This window comes from Tauraco erythrolophus, chromosome 3 (assembly GCF_009769465.1).
Source record: "Tauraco erythrolophus isolate bTauEry1 chromosome 3, bTauEry1.pri, whole genome shotgun sequence".
NCBI lineage: Eukaryota > Metazoa > Chordata > Aves > Musophagiformes > Musophagidae > Tauraco > Tauraco erythrolophus.
In genome coordinates, this window is record NC_141467.1 from 30,091,523 (window position 1) to 30,111,591 (window position 20,069).

Below are 20,069 nucleotides of genomic sequence, written 5' to 3' on the forward strand. Positions count from 1 at the left end.
CAGGAGAATGGCAGAGCAAGCCCAGTTTTTATTCATTTACTTTAGGAGACTAGCCAGATAATCGCTTAGGTACCTAAAGCCAGCTGATACCTAAAGAGACAAGTGCTGGGAATAAAGTGTGGAATTCCTCTAAGACATACCAAAGAACCTGTAAATGCTTTCAAAATAATGGCACAATGCATAATAGGCATAATATTTGTATTAGAGTGCATCGGAGAGAGGGTGGGGTGGATATGCACAGGAATTCATATACGTTTCTTCTAAGTACTCATATATGAAGCAGAATTGAGGTTGTTAAAGGATTGCTTTCCTGTATCAGACTAAAATGTAACAGTCCAAAAGTTATTAGTGGTTGTGAGACACAGATTACAGTAAGGATGCATTTTGTTTGGCATTTAACTCTTTTTTATGTAATTTATTTAGGAGCAGTGGCATTTGAATGATCTCATTGCTAAAGATAAAGGAAAATTGACACCCTTTCTTTGAATCCAGTTTTACTAAGGTGTTTGAGATGCTAAATATAAGGAGAGCGAAGCAATGTAATGCATTACAGATGTTGACTGGGAAAAAGGCAAATGTAATTCCCTTCCTGCCATCCTGATAACCATGTGTAACCCATCCTGTCCCTTCAAATAAGTTCCACCTGGGCTCAGTTTGCCTCCTAAGAAACAGAGGTTTTGTTGTCTCATGGGAATTACCAATATGGTGGAGAGTCCATAGGTTCCTGCCTTTTTGCAATGTGGTTGGTTTTTTTTTTTTCAGAGCATGGTGTAACTAGCACTGTACTGACTGGAGAGTTGTGGAGTATTTCTCCAAGGTTATGTGGATGATTGGCATCCTCTGTGTCAGAATGACTGTATTTTAGGTCTTAAATTAAAGCTCTTAGTCTAGCAATCTTTTTTTTCCCCCCCTTAAGCAAAAGGTGACTTATAGAAATGTCAGCTGGCTCTACACTTCAGACTTTCCTTTTGTATAACACTTGAAAACAAAAGCCCCAGACTAAATTGCCTTGAAATGAAAATTGTTTTTATTAGTGCTGTATTCATGTCATACTTGATTCTGCCAGGTCTCCTCCTTTCAGTGAGAGACAGGTCACATACATGTAATCCTGCTTTCCAGCACTGAGTGCCAATAAGTCATGTGGACTGCAGCAGGCAACTGTCGCTTAATATCTGATGTTGGGAGATTAACAACAGACTCAAGTGACATCTGGAGTGCTAAAGTGAAAATCAGCCTTAATTAACTAGATTGTCTCTTTCATTAGCAAAACCAACAAGTAGAAGACCTTTGGAAAGCTGTTTTTGAAAATTAATGTAGATTGAGATTTTTCATTATAGTTTTGACCTCAGAACACTGGGGCATCCTTACCAGGCCTATGAAGGTGTGACAGTGCCCTTTTTGTCAGTGCTGCCAGTGAAATTTATTTGCATGTACTTTGTTGAGGTTTCTTGTAATGATTGCCTCTTCTGGTGTTCTGGTTAATTTGTGTCCTTAATCAATGAAGCTTCTGTCTCATGGAAGGAAAATGGTAATTTAGGACCCTGGCTGTGACTTTCTATGGAAGAACCTGCTTCCTCGATGAGTGTGACGGTCAAGGGGGAAGGTGGCCATAAGCTAATAACTCCTGGAAATTGTCCAAAGGAATGGTCTGTCTCTCTTCATCAGGCACTCTGTTTTCTGCTATACTAACAGACTACCATAATTTAGGTAAATTAGGTTGTCTATATAGTTCTGCTACTATAATTCTCTCCCCTGAAAATAAAACTTAATGACAAGGTACTTCAACTTATTAGGAAGCAGTAGACTCTTATTGTTTACACTTTTGACATTGCCTTTATGGCTTTTTCTAGCCATTCTGTAAGTCACTCAGAAGAGGTCAGGAAAGGGAGATGATATGCATTAATTCAGTTTTCTGCTCACTGTTGTTTGCGTAATGATTAATCCCTTAATCAGAGGTTTACTTTAGCCAGTATGAAAGATTTTGTACAAATAAACAGCAACCCTTTTTTAAACTAATTTATACACGCATTAAAGCATTTATCGTGAAGTGGCTATGGCTTTTTTATGACACCGTAAGACTTGAATTTTGAGAGATTGCTAAATGCAGATACATATAGTTAGAGATGTTTATCTGCAGATACACATCTGTATACATGATGCATATTTATAAGCAAAAGTACGTGCACAAACATACTCAAAACCAAATATATGTTACTGCAAGATGCAGGGAGAAAAAAACATTGCTGGACTGTAGAAATGGTCTGGAAGAAGTAATTTACACTGCAATAGGGCATTTAATCTGTGTTTGGAGATTTCCTAATCTTCTAGCTCTCTGAAATTTTTTTGCTTAATCGTAATTGTAGGTGCTAATGTAGGTGGGTTTCAAAAACTAAAACGAAAATATCGTCCTATTTGGAAGGCACAATTCTTTGCATAGGTCTTGACTGACCTTGCTAGATCCAGAGTGTTTGTGACTGGTTGTACAAAGAAACATGCTATAGAAAAGGTGCAAGAGGAAAGCACTGTGACAGCCTGTCACGCAGAGAATAAAATATAGCTAGTCTTTGAGTTCTTCATTCTATAAACTCTATATTCTTCATGTAAATTAGATGAGGAATGTGTACGGTTTGTGCTGTGTACAGAAAGCTTGTTAAAGTTGGCAGTCTAGATTTAAGAAAAAAGATGGTGAAAGAAGACAGAGGAGGTAAATGCAGCGATATCTCATTTCAGCTTTGTAGTTGTTAAGAGCTCTGAGGGCAGGCAAGCTCTGTGTGACCTTGGAAATCCACTTGGGACTCTAGTACCTCACAACGTCTCTGCTTTACATTTTACTCTCCAGCTTTATGAAATGTCATGTAATTAAACCCTCAAAGAAGTGAAAGGTGACTGTTGAATCTCATGAGTTTACATGTCATTTTTTTTCCCCCTTTTCCTTGAGTTTCACGTTTTAGTGGTCAGAAGATAGGAAGACATAGAGGATTTGCAACTTTTCTATGTGCATGTGCGAAGAAAGATTTTTAAGGAGATGGCAAACACACCTCAAGTTGAACAATTAGCTCTAAAGGTGCCGTTTCCATGAATCGGCCACTTTTCAAGAAGGATGTGAAGTGCATGGGAAGGTTTTGCTTGTTTTGTTAGTTTGATCATTTCCTTCAAGCATATTCTTAAAGCTCTTTGACTAATGTGAAAACTATAAAATGTTTCTTTTGGCAACAGATAAATAAAATATTATGCTGGAAATCATCCCGAAAAAAGAAGACATTCTCGATGTTCAAGAAAATCTCATCTCTCACCATCTGAAAATTTCTGTTCAGAGAACTAGTAAAAACTCCTCCTTGTGTTTCCTTCTACAAGATGGGGGAAGGAAGGGAGGAAAGTAAAGCAAAAGAGCAGTGTGCATATGGTCAACCCAAAATTAATTGCTTTGCTAATGCTGCCATTCCTCTGAGTGACCTTCCCAAGGTGTTACCATGTTTACGTTATAAACTGGACCAGCTGCCTGAACTAAGTTGCATGGTGGTAAATGCTGTTCCCTCCCTCTGACCCTGCTCAGGAATTCAGGAAGGGAATAAGGGAATTAATTGGGTCTTTCTCAAAGGCGACTACAGCAGTGGTGTGGGGTACCTTGTTGCTGTAGGGTTCATTGAAGGTTTGGGGGCTGATTTCCATTCCTGTTTCATTTAAAAAACACATTGCAAGGAAGGAGAGTCATTCTTCGAAGGGAAGATTTGGTAGGAAAAGATCGATCGAAGATTTGGTAGGAAAAGAGCTCTCTACTGGTCTTTTCTGCTGAAAAGCAGCATTAGGAAGAGTTGGAAGGTTTTGTGGGGACAGAGCTATGTAGTCTGGAGAGTTTGTCTAGAGATTTATGTAGTTTGCGTAGGCTTTCTGGCTCTGAGCCTTTCTGTATGTTAAACTTGAAATGAGATGAAGGCAGGCGGGAAAGAATAGATTTTATTTTTTAAATGCTTGTACCACCAATGTTGATTCTTTCTCTCACCACTTCGTATTTTATTTCTTTTTGTGAAGTCACTTGAATTGGATGCATTTTAGACAGCTTATTTATGTAACCAAGTCAGAAGCTCTCTCACAAGTTGATGTGCAAAAATGGAGATCTCAGAGGTTCACACAGAGAGGTATTTTGGAGTCTCAGAACTTTCTTGGAAAGATGTAGAACAATTTAGTTAACATTTATTGTGCAATGGTTGTGCAATAATTTTTTACAGGTTTAAATCAGCTATAGTGCTGTAGTGTTGACTTTGTAAAGCTCTGAGATTTTCTTACACAGTAGCACGCAGCTGTCCTTGTTTAACTGATAACTACTGTTTACATTTATTTTTTGTACTATTTGACCACAAAATGTGAATTACTGGCTTTCAGGCTCTTCTGCTGCTTTTGCATTTTGTGCTAACATAAATCGCTTTGGATCAAGCCGTGAATCAAAATAAGTATATTTCAGTTCCACTTTGTTTTCTTCACCAATAAAGCAACTCAGGTATTTTATTTAATTTTCAGTTTTTCCATTATTTGTCTCATATGAACAGTGAAAGTCTACTCTTCTGCCTTGAGCAATCAGGAAAGGATGAGATTAGTGAAAATTAATTCCCATCTGCAACTATGAAACAAAAATAACAGCCCTAGAGATAGTAATGATCATTTGTGAAGAGCAAGGACTCTTTCCATATGCATACTTCATAGTTTAATGCAGATGCAAATAAATAGTTTACTCCATTTTGTTTGACAACCTTTCATTTTACAAGCGTAAGTTGTTCTGGGTGGCAATGACGATCAAAGGGTTAGCAATTGCTACTTGCAGCTTTCTCCCATACGTAAGGATACTAGCTCCCCAAAAAGGTGAGATGTTTGTTGAACAGATGCTTGGAGCTAAAGATGCTCTTCCAGGACAACTGAGAGGCCATAGGAGCAATGGCCTGGAGCAGAACAGAGGTCTGTTGTCTCTCTTCATGTCATAATCTTTCCTTTCCAGAGTCTGATGCGAAGAGCCGCAGGATGCTCTTCATTCTGTTAAGAGTTCGATAGGGTGATGAGAAAGTTTTGGAGTTTGGTGACATTTTATCAGTGCTGCTATTGAGGAAACAGGGATGAAGAGGAGTTGTCCCAAAAATGGAAAATAGATCAGAGGACGATAAAGCCACACTTAATGGTTGATGGGTGGTGTTTTGTGGAATGTAGGAAGTAGCTTGGGGATATCACAACTCTTCAATCTGCAAAGTGCCTCTGGATGTATCAACCTGAATTATTGTCCATCTGAAATAACTCTTGCTTCTTCAGACTCCATGTGTTGTCGCAATGATATCCTGAACTTTTAAAATCATGACTGGTGAACCAATCTCTGACAACATGACTTCTATTATAAACCAGAAATGGTTTGTAGACTTGTTTTGCTTTAGGATATGTAAACGGTTAATAGGGGTAGTATTTATTCTGTTAAATTAAACAGCAAAAAACAGTGTAATGAATCTAGCAGGTTCATTGCCTTTGGGCATAATGTTGCAAATTTTTTACCCCCACTTTTTTTAAAAAAAAAAAAAAAACAACAGCAAGGATACCAGCTTAAAAAAAAAAAAAAAGGTAAAGGAACATAATGTTTATAAACTCAGGATTTTCAGACACTACAAGGGTTGTCATTCACTCTCAATTCAGCTACTTACTTTGTATGAGTTATGGTACAGTATTTAATTTTATGATCATATACCGCTTTTCCTTAGGCCTCTGCTTGACTCAGTACATACAGTCAGCTTGACTGGAGGAAGACTTAAGGGCCATTCTGTGGAGCAACCATGCCTGTAGTGACCTCTGCCTTTTGCCACGGAAGTCGGAAGGCTAATGAGTCCTCAAAGTGCAGGGGAAAAAAAAGGATCGTGGTGATATTAATATTAAGGTGCCCTGACATGGAGAGAGAGAGAGATATTTTTGTCTGAACTTCTGCCATAGTATTTCTATGCCGTGAATGCTTCGCAAGTCATTTCAGTTAAACTTATCAGAAAGTATCATGATGTTCCCTGTTCATGTATGTTTGTAGTTTTCTTGGGGACTAACCTGAGACCATGCTGCACAGAGCTGAACTCAGGTGCAGCTGTTCTGTGGATACTTGAAGTATAATTTTATCAAAAGATATATCAAAAGATATTCTCAAAAATCAGATTGTCAGTGTGACGTCCAGACGTAGTGGAAGCTCCAACTTCTCTGCAAACCAGAACAGAATCATTTCTTTGCCTCGTTGGTGTGCTGTGCAGAAAATGTCTTCAGACCTGTGAAGCACTCGGTATATTGATGAACGGCATAGAAAACCCTGCAGGAAATGAAATATTCTGTCTTCACAGGACGTTTGCACTAAAAAATTCCTAGGACCACACACTAAGAAAAGCTCTTTTTAGACGGTATTTTCCAGCACTTGCTTTGAATGAGGTAGTACTCCAAAGCTCAGAAATAATGTTTCTTGGAATTTTTTTGACGTAGTTAATTTTGTGCACAAAGTAGTCCGAATGAAGTTTTCTACAGGAATCTCAATTCTGTCATTTCTTAAATTTCACATGCTCGAATTTTGTATGCCTAATCTTCTTTTAACTTCTTTCTAAGCACCCAGAAACCATTAATTGCCTGTGGTGGATTTAGCTTGACCATGGACTCCCTATGCCATGGATGTGTAGCCTTCTATGCTGGTTATGCACAGATGGTTTGGGTTCGGTCCACATCACTTACTGAAGGAGTGTTGCACAGAAGTGTCCGTGATATGTAGAGGACTGGCGTGGGTCTGGAAGTAATTTAGCTGCTTCCATGTGGAGCTTGAGGTTATTGCTCACAGAGCAGACCTCGGCAACCTTGCTCCAAACTGTCTAATGTGAGAAGCTGTTAAACTTCTTTGCCTCTAAATTGCCTCTGCACCATCTTCTTCAGTGTCAGTGTTACCCAGGGTCCTGTGTAACTCATTAATGGAATGCTGACCAGTAACACAGTTATAGAAACTTGCGCTCATACGGAGGATTACCAATAATGCTATGGTCACTGAGTTGTAATAATGTCAACAAAATGGAATAAAATCACCCAAAGATATTTTTTGGAAATAAAATGTGATCGTTCAACGTTTATAGGTCAAATGAAATTTACACCCTCAAATATTTTTCTTTGTTCTGCAGCTATTTTATTCACTTTTTTATGGGATAAGGAAATAAAGTGAAAAGCAGAGGTTCTGTAAACTGCCTTTCTGTCGATCAGAAATTAGGATTTAATACAATTTTGTAAATGTATTTTTGCCTGAGGATTTTGAGGAGGGAGAAAAAATGGGATTGGTGTGCATTCTGCTTAGCTATACACCTATCTAAATTCAGTCAGAGAGGAGAAAAGTCTGAGCATGACACTGGTGGAGATGATTTTGCTGTGTTTCTCTTTAAGAACTGCTGTAATAAGATGACATTCAGTATTCGAAGGGGTTCTCACTCACCGTTTTGAAGGGAGGAAAAAGAATGGGCAGATTAGAAGAGAATTACAGTTAATTTGAAAGGAATCTTTGCTCATTATCTGAGATGAATGAGCAGAGCCACAGATCAGCTTTTCAATCAATATTTTGGAAAAGTGTGAGCTCTGTACTTAAAGGGATTTGTGATGATGTCTCTTCCCTGCACCTTTTTCTCATGGGAAGTCCACTTCAAATGGGAGATATGAACTTGTGACTTGAGCACATTCTTTACTGTGAGATTTGAAAGGAGACCGTGTAACCTTAAATTTCACATAGCAGCAGACATACTTGAAACAAAAAGAATAAAAAGCACATTTAATGAAGTGTTGTATCAGTTTGCTTTCTAGTGCTGACTTTGGCTTTTTTTAGCCAGTTCTTAAAGAATAGAGTCTTTCATTAATTTGCCCTAACAAGCATAAATTCGGGAGATGAAAGTGAATTCTTTAACAGCACACATGTTACTGCACGGTGGAGTATATCCAAAATGTTACAGACAGGCTGAACATGCTGAAGAGCAATAAATATCTGAAAAGTATATCAGGAATTCAGTTTTGGCATCCATTATGGTGTAATTACGATGAAGAAAATTAGAAGGATATACTCACTGTTATTTTTTAAGGCAGCTCAGTGAATAAAAAGTGATAGATGCATTTTTTTCTTAAAATCGTTTGATGTTGGGTTGCATCTCTCAATAGACAAAGACACAGAGACTTTGATTCAATCAGCTTTTATTTTCAGGCTGTTTGGTTTGAAAGTTTTGTAGCCAGCACACTAGGGCAAGGAGGCCTTATTTCCAGTCTTGTCTGTGGTTTAAACAGACACGCTTCCTTCTCCCAGTTCACTTAAGAACAATTTTAATTCAATTGCTGACCTTGAAGCATCATGAGTTTTTATTTATCCTACTAATTTTTGCTCTTGAGTCTGTCCTTCCTGAGCCAAGGAGGAAATCAATGTTTTTGAATGGTTTGGAATATAGGTAGACACGAAAAACGTGGCTTTCTGTGCTCCTCTGCAGTGCTCTTTAAATCAGTTGGTTTCAAGATGACAAAAGCATTGAAGAAATCTTAAGTTTATATTGACTAAATTTGAAAAGCAAAGCTCCTGTATGTTTTTGCTGGTAACATTTCAAATGCTACTCACATGTCCCAGAATGGTCTTAGTACTTCTGTGCACTTGTCGCATCTCTGTCTGTTGAGATGAAGAAACCCAACGCGTCCCTTCATACGCACTTTAGGATGTGTCTGAAATCCTGTAGCTGTTGTCGCTTTAGCAACAAGTATTGAGAAATGTTTGAAGTGATGCCTACTTGAGGTGTTTTGTAGTGCTTCTTAAAATAATGATTCCTGTATTGTGAAACTTCTTCACACATGGTCCCTTATTTTGGGAGAAGAGGGAACTCTGTTCGGAATACATCGCCAGGTGAAGAAACTATGTGAGAATTAAAAACCAGCTCAATATAGAAAAAAATACAGCTGGAGAAATTTACTTGTATTTTTTTGTTATCAGTGTAGCTCTTCTATGGCATTCCCCAAGCACACCTTACGCTACTAGCTAGAATAAACAGTGTTTGAATTTTACTGAAAATTGGATGGCTACCTAAGTGTCACTTTTGGCAGCGTGTTTTGTTCCCTGCAAAGCCCTCCGAGGGAAGTGATGTGAAACGTCAGTGATAGAATTACTGTTTTCAGTGACTGTCATTCATCTTTCTTTTGTTGCTTTTCTGTTCTTCAGGAATATAGCATGTATCATTTTTAGAAATCCATGCTTATTGAGCATGTGCCAGAATACATGAATTGTGGAGACTGGCTTTTGAGTAGCAGAAGTAACTTTATCTGCCCACTGAAATCGTTTTGACATGCTGTAAGCCTCCCTGCCAAAGTCTCGTTTCAGTGTATTTAGCTACTTTACCAATTGCAATGGTGTTATTTCAGGATGCTAAACTGGGCCCGCATTTACCTGCCCAGCATGGCACCTTGGAGAATGAAGCTGAGCTTGAAAAACAAGGAACTGCAATCTTGGGAAATATTAGCACTCATGATAACAACAGCACGTTACTACATGCAACAAAAGATCATTGATCAATGTTTGTGCTTTACAAAAACTGTGCTGAAGTCTTGTTAAGGGGTAGAGCAGTGTTTGGTGTTTCAACTGGCACGGGAATTTACCTTTTTTTCTTTTATTCCTCTTATTATACAATAACGCTAGGAATTCCTGTGTTTCCTCTTTTTACTTTCTGAGAATCTTCCTTTTTGTTTAGGAAAAATGTAAATATTAGGAAATGTGGCTTTTTTTTCCAAGAAGAAGGAAAGAAAAAAAAAAGCTGTCAGTGAGAATCTGTCATTTTTTCACTTCAAAACTGACAGGTTTCTTCCTGGAAGGTTTACTGTCATACTAACAAGAAATACTGTTGATGACTAAAAGTGCTTGGTATGTGAACACGTTTACTCTGCCGTGTGTCCTTTTTCTGCTCTGGTGTTAGTCCATTTGTTAGACAGCCCAGCTGTGTTACCCTTGGTTCTCTTTGCTTTTCACATAGGGCAGGAACCCCAAGACAGTGTGCTGCTTTTCATAGTCACCGCAAAAGTGCCCGACTGCAGTCAACGAAGATCCTATTGGCGTATAATAGAAAAAAAAATTGTTTCATATATTCCCTCAGAGTTTTGTCTGCCCCAAGTGCAAAGGCGCACACAGTCTGACAATCAAAATAAGCTGTTTTCGCTAAGACTGAAGATTGATTGCGTTTTCTTCCAAACTCATAGCTGACTCTACAGTATTTCCCAGTCCGAATGCTGAGTTCATTCTCAAGGCTTAACGTTTTGGCATGTAAAGGAGATGCTGGAATTCCGAACCGATGTGCTGTGTGTAATTGATAATGATTGATAAAAGACAGCTAGCACCTGCGGGACCTTTCTTTGTGCAGGGTAAATAGGTGTTTGAAGGGTTCAAGAAAGGGACCTGCAGGAATTATCTTTTACATTCTGCAAAGGTTGATTTGTGTTTCCCTCTTTGTACCTTCAAAGTCAGGATTAGTATTGTTTACACAGACAGAAGGCTTACGATCATGGTGATTAATGAAGAGGGAAAGGCCTTGAAATCCATCACATCTAGCACATTGCCAGACTAAATTACTCAATCAGCTCCCAAATAGAAGGGCTAAGGTATTGCTTAGCTTGAGAGTCTCGCTAAGTTTCTCCAGTTTAATCCTAATTTTAAGGTAAATTTTGTTTTCTGACTTCTAGCTCAGCCTAGCTATTGTTTCTTGACTATGGATTAATCTTCAATTTAAATTTAGTTTAATTCAATTTAAATATTATGTGAGGGACTAAATATAGGAGTGGTAGACAGAGCCAGACTGCAGTGGTGCATAATGAGAGGACATGGACATCAGCTGAAATACAGGAAATTTTATTTAAACTTAAAAACCAAACCAAAACACCTGGGAGGCTGTGCGGTTTCCACCCCTGGAGATATATTCAACACCCAACTGGACAGAGTCCTAAACAACCTGCTCTGCATTTCCTTGGTTTGAGCAGGGCGTTGGACTAGGCAGTCTCCAAAGGTACCATTCAACCTTGTCTGACCTGAGATCCTCTGATTCAATTTTCCTGCTGTGGTAAAGTGCTTGGATACCTGAACATGATAAATCCATTACAAAAAGTTTAAAATACATTTAAAGATGAGTCATAATTTCTGCCCTAAAGCCAAAACCACTCCTCTCTTGCTGCATCATCAGTACTCAGTGCAAGAAGTCTTAGCTGGGAGTTGGGTGCAAGCCCATTGGGGTTAATTCTTCAGTATTTCCATGGATAGTGTCCTGTACTGGCATGATGCTTTTGCAGAATACCTCACCTCTCAAGAAACTCTCTCTGGCAATCTCACCATCACATCCTGCTCCTTGAGAAATGAAGTTCTGTGGGCTGATGCGGAAGTCTCCTTAGAATATCCTTTAAAATTGTAGAAGTGTAAATTCTTAAGGAAAATATGTAACTTCATACACTTTGGAAGAACATTATTTGGTGTAACAGCCTATATTGATTCAGTTAAGCAGCAGCTGCCTTAATTCAGCTCTATGCATACATTATAACGTGTCATCTTAATTCAAGGCTAGCACACATTCTCTTTTTCCACAGGAGTTTTGCTTCATGAAGCACTAAGGATGAATGGCCATCTTTTAAAATTGTCTAGTTAACCTTTTTTTTTCTTTTCCCTTCTTACCTTTCCTGACTTCCTTTCTCCCTTAATTCTTTCTTTCCTTTTTTTAATACTTTCATGCTTTTAGTCAGCTTGCAAAATAGTAGTCTAATGCTAGAGTAGACTTGCTCATTTATTAATAAAGTATTTTAATTACATGTTTCTTTTTAATGAGGAGATATTTTTATCTTTTGCTATATAAGCTTTACTCAGCTTGTTGTACATTGGTGAGTGTTATTAATCTTGTAAAGCATGCAGGAATATAGTGCATTTAAAATGTGAGGGCTGCAACATAAAATAATGATTAAAACAGTTATGAATAATCGTGCAAAGGTTTTATAATGCATGTATGTAAGCTAGGTTTCAGTTCATATAAAAAGGCATTCAGCAGGTTAACTGCTGACAGTCAAGTGAGAGTCTCTTTTTTCTTTGCAGTCAGGTAAATTGTAGGAAATATCACAAAAGAGGTGTTGGAAGAGGTGCAATTTGGATGAGCTCCTTGGCTATGGTGGGGCTTGTGCACTGCTGCAGGTATTGCATGGTATGTATAAAGGACCAGCTTTTGCTGAAACACTCGAGCTGATTAAATCTGCCTTATGTCCTTTGACCTTGCTACGTGCTGGTTTTTAAAGGGAGAAACACCAGAGGAAAAGAGTGGCAGAGGGAACATGAAGAGGAGAAAATTCCTCTGTAAGAGCTTTCTGTGGTCCTGAACTTGCCATGTATTGGCCATCCCTTGGGGAAAGGCTGCATTTCTCGTCACGTGAACCTTGGGGATACTGAGAACCGTTGGGAAGTAGGCTTTAGGGAGAGGAGATGTGTGTGCGTGAGAGAGATTGAAACAGTAACTAGAGCCCTTCTAGTTAAGGAGCCTCAGAACAGGGAGTTACGGAGGCACTGACCATGCAGGTACCTTCCCCGAAAAAGAAAAGGGTAGGGGACCTGCTCCATCCCCCAAACCGCAGTAACAACCTACTTTCAAAGTCAGTGATTAGACTTGTAAATGCTCTGTGGTCCCTACGCCTGCATTATTGCCAAGGTGTTACGTGGTGGGTTGACCCTGGCCAGACACTAGGTGCCCACCAGAGCTGCTCTATCACTCCTCTCCTTAGCTGGACAGGGAAGAGAAACCGTAGCGAAATACTTGTGGGTTGAGATAAGAACAGGGAGGGATCAGTCACCAATTACCATCATGAGCACAACAGACTTGACTTAAGAAAAAAAAAATTAATTTATTACCAGTCAAATCAGAATAGTATTATGAGAAATAAAACTGAATCTTAAAAACACTTCCCCCCTACCCTTCCCTTCTTCTCAGGCTCAACTTTACCGCCAAATTCTCTATCTCCTCCTCCCAAGCAGCGCAGGGGGACAGGGAGTGGAGGTTGCAGTCAGTTAATCACAAGTCTCTGCTGCTCCTTCCTCCTCAAGGAGAGAGCTCCTCACACTCTTCCTCTGCTCCAGCATGGGATCCCTCCCATAGGAGACAGTCCTCCATGAACTTCTCCAGCATGAGTTCTTCCCATAGGCTGCAGTTCTTCTTGAACTGGTCCAGCGTGGGTCCCCTACAAGGTCATGAGTCCTGCCAGAAAACCTGCTCCAGCGTGGGATCTTCTCCATGGGTCTGCAGGTCCTGCCAGGAGCTGGCTCCAGCACAGACTTCCCACAGAGTCACAGCCTCCTTCGGGCACATCCACCTGCTCTGGTGTGGGGTCCTCCTCCCTCCATGGGCTACAGGGGTACAGCCTGCCTCACCATGGTCTTCACCACGAGCTGCAGGGAATCTCTGCTCTGGTGCCTGGAGCACCTCCTCCCCTCCTTCTTCCCTGACCTTGATGTCTACAGAGCTGTTTCTCAGAGATTCTCACTCTTCTCTCCAGCTGCAGTTTTCTCTCTTGGGCAGTTTTTTTCCCTCTTCTTAACTATTTTATCCCAGAGGTGCTACCACTGTCTCTGATGGGCTTGGCCTGTTTTCATGTAGTAATCAGCAATGAAAGAGCGTTTCTTTGCTAGCAGCTCCTTGGGTTCACCAAAACTAAGGTCATTGTTAAAGATGGACAATTAGCTGGAACATAATAGTAATAATAATAATAATAACAACAATAACAACACCACCACCACAGATCTAAAAGTCTTTACATTCTGCCAGGAATGTCAGTTATAAATCTCCTCCAGTATTTCCTGTGGGCTTTTGTGGACAACGGAAACTACTGCTAGGCTGTGCCATTTAAGAACATAGCGTCAAGCACGGAGTTTTAGCGGACTGACAGAAATCATAAGTGTCAAAATACACTTGTACTGTCTCTTCAGAATTAAAACAACAGCAAAGGCACATTTCTAGCCACCAAGTAAAGAAAGGGTTTTTGTTTCTTGGTGAATTTGACCTTGATTTTTAAATAAGATCTGCTTATAAGGGCAAGTTACAGCGTGCTGCTGTTGTACCTGCTCAGTTGTAACTACAACCAGCAACATACATTGCAGGGCCCGAGCGTGCTGCAGGAAGCTGTATTGATTGCACAGGAGAGTGGCATGTCCAGCCTTCCTGGTTTGTTGACCTTTGCCCAGGGATGGCCTCTGGACGGCAGCTTTCCTTGAGCTCGTACGCTGGGGGAAAATTGTGGTTGTCACTTTTGTCACTCATTTTCAGCATTAAAAAACAGATGAGTTTTATTGTATCTTTGTATATTTTGCCATTAAAGTAGATGGGGAAAAAAAAAAGAAGATTAAGTTTGACCTAGAAACCACTTGTGCAAAAGATCTGGACTTTGAATAATACTTTAGGTCTGAAACTACCATGCAGAAGTTTCCAAATACTTATGAGCTATTGAAGTACTGCGTAAGACTAAAAGCTAGACTTTAAGTAGTGTCAGCTAGCATAAGAACTTCTGATTTACATTAGCAACTTAATACATTTACACCTGTACAGAACTGTCTTTGCAGTTTTTTGTTTATAACATTAGTTCTGTGATCTGGTTTTGTGAGAAAGTTCAGTTCTTGGTTAATGCAGTTAATACAAGTTCAGTGCATGGTTAATATGGGAGTTCTAAAAATTAATTTATTAGCATGTGTCCACCATGATGTGTGTGATAATGGAAACAACAAACAAATGGAGTGTAAAAAGACAAGATTAAGAAAAGAGTTGGGATTTAAAGAAACTTTGATAAGAAATAAAATATTAATGCATTTCTGGCCAGGAATAAGATTGTTTTTATCTTCCTAGATGACATTTCAGGTATCTTCAACAGGAGTAAAGAAATGTGAATAGGTGTATAAACAGCTGACTGAAGCTAAAGCCAACCCATATGAATAGTAACAGAGCACAAAGCAAAACAAACAAAACACCAAACCTAAAAATTTTAGCTGGTTCTAGCCCTGTGGAATGACTGTGAGTCATAAGGTTTGGCACAGTTCTGTTTTATAAGATCATTTTCAGAAGCAGTGGAGAGTCCAGGTCATCTATTTTGTCTGATGTCACCTCTTAGAAGCCAGGAGCTCTGCTGTGATTTTGTTAATTTTACAGTAGCTGGATGGTACAAAAGTTGTATTTAATAATGATTTCTCATCAAGGAAAACACTATCCAATATCTTTGGGTATCATGGAAACAGTAAGTTCTTCCCTGAGAGTGCGTGTGCAAGCACTGTCGGTGGGAACGTGCTACAAGCAAAAGTAGAAGCTCTCGACATCCAGCGGGAGCTGAGCTGAGATGCAGATTTTGTGTTCAGGACACTGAACTACCCACTTGGTAGCTGATCTCTTGCCTCTCTCTAGTGAGGAAACATGGAGAAAGAAGTTTGAGGTAGTTTTTTTTTTCTTCAGAATTATCACCTAGTGCTTTGTAATGGAATACTAGGTAACTGTATTATGTCCCTCTTGAGATCCCTTACTAAGTGGATACTGAAATTTTGTTCTTGATCGAGACTTTTACTCTGATGGAGTATGGCTTTTCAGTGCCCAGGGTAGTGTACATAAGATAGTAATCTGTTTTCAAATGGAATGAAGGCAATCACACAGATCCTTAATTTCTCATTGATGACGGTAAGATTTTAACTAGCAATGAGAAAGATGTCTTTTAGCAGCTGGTTCTTCCTCATTAGCTTCATCACAGTTCTGTCTGTCATTCTCACTCGCCCGTTGTTGTATACAGCGTGTTGCGTGTACCACGGCTGCTGGTTGTGTAGTGCCTGATGAACATGGGCCAGGAGCTTCCTTGGGAGCTGAAACCTGCGGACACAGGATCTGGCTTTGGCCTGCTTCAGCCTGTACGTTTGCTTATTCTGGTGGAAACAAATGCGATCACAAGACACAGCCCTGCCATAATTCTTGACGTGATGAGTGGGGTTTTGACTCACAGGAAACTGTAAGAAATAGTGTTTCTGCTCATTCAGTCCTCCTGCTTTCTCTAAGTTAGTCTTGTGGGAAAATAGGAAGCAGATAGAGCAGATTAGAGAAGCAGGTGCACGGGCAAGAAACAGCTTTGAAACTTTTGATGCTCTGGATGGGAAAAATACTTTTACTTAAAGTGATGTTCATCATGATGACGTTTTGTGCTAGAGTTTTTCCCCTTTCATCCTGTCAACTTTATATAGGAAAGATCCCGGGAGGGTATCAGTGCCAATACTGGAAAGTTTTTAGAGGCTTTCTTAAACCTCTTATTTTACAGAAATCTATTAAGTTTCTGGCTGGTCTGTCCTTTTTAAGCCTAAGCCTTTCCTAAGAAATCCAGCGATTTTCCACTTGAAAATAGCTATGGGTAAAGTCACACACTACATAAGATTAAGGGTTTGACAAGGGTAGTGGGAACAAAGAAATTCCAAATTAAGTCTGCTCCATATTTAAACCCCCCTCTCCCAGCCCCCTGTTGCACAATACCAAGCTTTCCTAATGCAAGTTGGTTGTTGATATACTTCCAAAAAGAATTCCAGTTAGCTGAGAGATGGGATTAAATGGATTAAATAGCCTCCTCATTTTTCAGTGGGAAGAAAAAAGAGTTTGGTTGAAGGCACGTATAAACGCAAACTTAAATGATTTTGGACTAGATTGGCCTTCCGAACACCCTCGGATTGCCTTGACAGTTGGTGTGCTCTTTCTTGGCGAGGCCCCGTGTGTCGGTGGTGGGTGTGCGTGCATGCAGACACGCACGTGTCGGACGGGGGGCGCGTGGAGTTTGCACTGTCACTGCAGCCATTTCAGCAGACCATGATCGTGGCTGGGAGGTGGGCTATCAGTTGGGTGGAAAAGCTGCAAAGAATATAAAAGGGTGCAGAGTACTCTGTGGCCGGTCTGTCTCCATTTAGCGAAAAACTGGTGTGCCCTACTAAGCCAGACCTGAGCCTTAGGAGAGCCCAACAACCTCCAGCCCACCAGCCTGCTCCTACACTCGCGTTTTTGGTGGCCTCTTCCATTTTGCTGCTGTGTTGTGTGGTTACTAGGTGTTACCTTTTCTTCCTCAGCACACACACTTCGTATCATATGAAAACCAACATTCCCCTTCTTTTAGGTCTTCTCGTGGATTTCTTTTCCTAAGAATTTATAAGGCATCAGCTTTGTACAAGGTACATAGATTCTCCCTAACTTACTCTTCCTGATAATGAAAGCTGTTTTTTTTTTTCAACCCTGCCTGTCATGTCTTGCTTTCATTTTTCTGACCCCTGGAGACAGGAAATAGCAATATGAAGCTCCAAACCGAAGTCTGTCAGCAGCTGATAACTTGATGTGTGGCAAATTACTGGAGTCATGACTTGTATGTGGGCTGCGTGACTATGTAGCAAACCTATCTTCATTTTGGTTGCTTCATGGCATCCTTTGTAATTTGTTGTCCTGTGAAACTTATTGGCCATTTGTTCAAGCAGCAACAGTAGTGTGTTTTTTTCATGTGTTACTAGTTTTTCACTTATATCCAGAAGACCCATTCTTTTGCTGGAAAGATACAGATACTACCATATACTTAGAGTAGCATTGATAATGAAAAAAAAAAAAGCAAAAAGGTGGTAGGAAGGGTTGCAGGGGGGAAGATTAATTGTAGCAGATGAAAATTGTCGGAGCCCCTAAAACTTTTTTTGGGCTTCTTTCTAATGTCTATTAATTTGCCTTAACATATTGCTGTTGTGAAGAGTCATATCTAAGAGGCTGAAGGCTAATGCATCCCAGATCTCACGCATCCAGTCTAACTGGTCTTAAGTATAAGCAGTGGAGTAATTTTGTATTATATGCATGTTTTCCATTTAAAAGCAGATTTGTTGCTGTCTTTGATTTCTATATTAATTTGGAAAGCATGCGCCAAGAGTAAAATTTGTTTCACATTTGTTTCAAATTCAAATTAAATCCCTTCACCCCCAATGAAAGAATTTGCAAGAAAAAAAAAAGGAGGGGAGTTGGTGACCTTATCATGACTGGATCTCATCCTGATCAGGGGCCAAATCTTTTTAGCATTGAAAGGAAGTAAAAACGAGAATTAAGAACTTTCTCTGATTACCACTGGGATAACAGTGTTCTCCTCTTTCCTCTACCTGCAAGGAAATGCTTCAAAGCAGCCATTTATTCAGGCAGTGTAATTCTTATCTCTTTTACTGACTGGCTTACGTCTTTTATTTTACCTTAACACTTGGGCCTGTGTCCCTCCCACCTGATTTTATTCACTCAAGACATGTGTCTTCAGAGGGTGGTGAATGATTGCTTCCTGGAGAGGAAGAGCAGAGAGAGACGGACATATCCCAGCAGCAACGCAGCCTAAGTTACGAGTTATCTCCTTGCTCACTTTTTCTCCATCTTCATTGACTGTGTACGGTGACTTTGCTTCTAGCTTGGTGTAACAGATTAGATAAGGAGTTTAAGTACCTAAAATTAGTACTCCAGGTTTTTTTAACTGTAAGTTGACCAACTAGAGCAAAAGAAAAAGGACAAAGTAAAAATGAAAGTTAGCTGCTTATCTATGGGAGTACTTAGTAAGTGCTTGCCTAATATTCATGTCTTTGAAAATCTGGCCTCAAGGAGAATGATGCTGCACTGTGCAGAACCTGTGCAAAAGTTAGCAAACATTTGGAACGTGTTTGGAAGATTAATAATGTCATCATTTTCCTCACCCTGTGGGTTTTTTCCCTTTTTCCCCCCATAAAGCGATGCACTAGGGCTCGTCGTGTTGTGTGTTAGATAATTGAGTTGTTATGCCAACAGGCTGTGCTGAAAGGTGTTACATCAGTGATTTCTTTTTCATCCCACTGTGCTTTGATCTCCTGCTATAAAGCAGAAGATCTAACAGTGGAAACTTTTGAAGGTGAAAGATGAATTTTCTTAATCCACTTTCCATAATCCTTACGAAAAATGTCTGTCCTTATCAGTCAGAAAAGATTTAATAGCTGTTGTCTCTAGAAAGTCTTATATTATCAGGATTGCAAACTATGGAATTACTGTTATGAAATATTTTACTAGCACGTTTTGAAATGTTGTTGTAAATGCTTTAGAATAAATGAATAAAGATGCTTGTTAACCATGCTTTTGTTCATTTGCAAGAGAGCACTGTGCCATGATGAGTATTTGCTGTCCCTATTGGTGTTAATTGCCCTGCTTTACTTTCATATCATTGGAATTCACTGAAACAGTAAATTTAATCCAAATATACTAATCCCAGGCATTACATTGTGCTGAATCAAATGGTAAAAGTCACAGCTCACAAGATGTGAAGCATTGTAGCTGATGGAAGTGCTGATGGTTGCAACAGTAAGCAGTGTGTAGAATACTGTTTGCAGATTTGGGTCAATAAAATGCGGCATCTTCTAGGAAGGAACAAGTGCCTGTGCTTGTCCCTGGATGAAATTCATACATCATGCAGATGAAGTCAGTAAAGTTACTGCAGTTACCCAGGATTTTGTCCAGCACGATCTTGCCCAACATATCTTTCGTTAGTTGAGCTCCCCACATCTCTGGAAAGCCCTGCTTATGCAAAATCGACAGCAATGCTTAGGATTATAAATAGTATTCACCAGATCTGATTATATTTTCTCTCTGTTCTTTACAATAGCTTTGGGCCAGATTATGCTCTATGTCGATGGCATGAATGGAGTAATAAATCATAATGAAACCATCCAATGGCTGTACACACTTATTGGGTCAAAGGTAAGATACTCTCCAAAATATTCTTGTTTTATATTTTTTCGTGTTCTTTAAATGCATCTTATTTGTATTATGTGTGCATTTAGGGCATAAACAGACTGCATGTAAACGAGTACATAACACTCTGCATGGAAACCAGGGTGCACTGAGCTGTTACTTCTTTTCTGCTGTTTTTATATTCTTTTGTGCTGTTGGCACTTACTCTGCTCTTAAAAGCAAAGATACTAAAGATGCTCTCATTACTGTCTGACCTGCCATTGCATTTGACCATGGAGAAGATTTTTTAGTCTTGCA

At 39.6% G+C, this 20,069-nt stretch overlaps 1 protein-coding gene across 6 annotated transcripts in view; it reads left to right on the top strand.

Annotated features, from left to right (window-relative positions):
* Window positions 1–20,069, top strand: part of FHOD3 (formin homology 2 domain containing 3) — a 411,475-nt gene that overhangs the window by 226,482 nt on the left and 164,924 nt on the right. For all 6 annotated transcript variants that reach the window (XM_086609099.1, XM_086609100.1, XM_086609102.1 and 3 more), the window contains exon 6: window positions 19,684–19,778. In XM_086609099.1, the coding sequence (XP_086465225.1) occupies window positions 19,684–19,778 (95 nt within the window). The remainder of the gene's footprint in view (window positions 1–19,683; window positions 19,779–20,069) is intronic.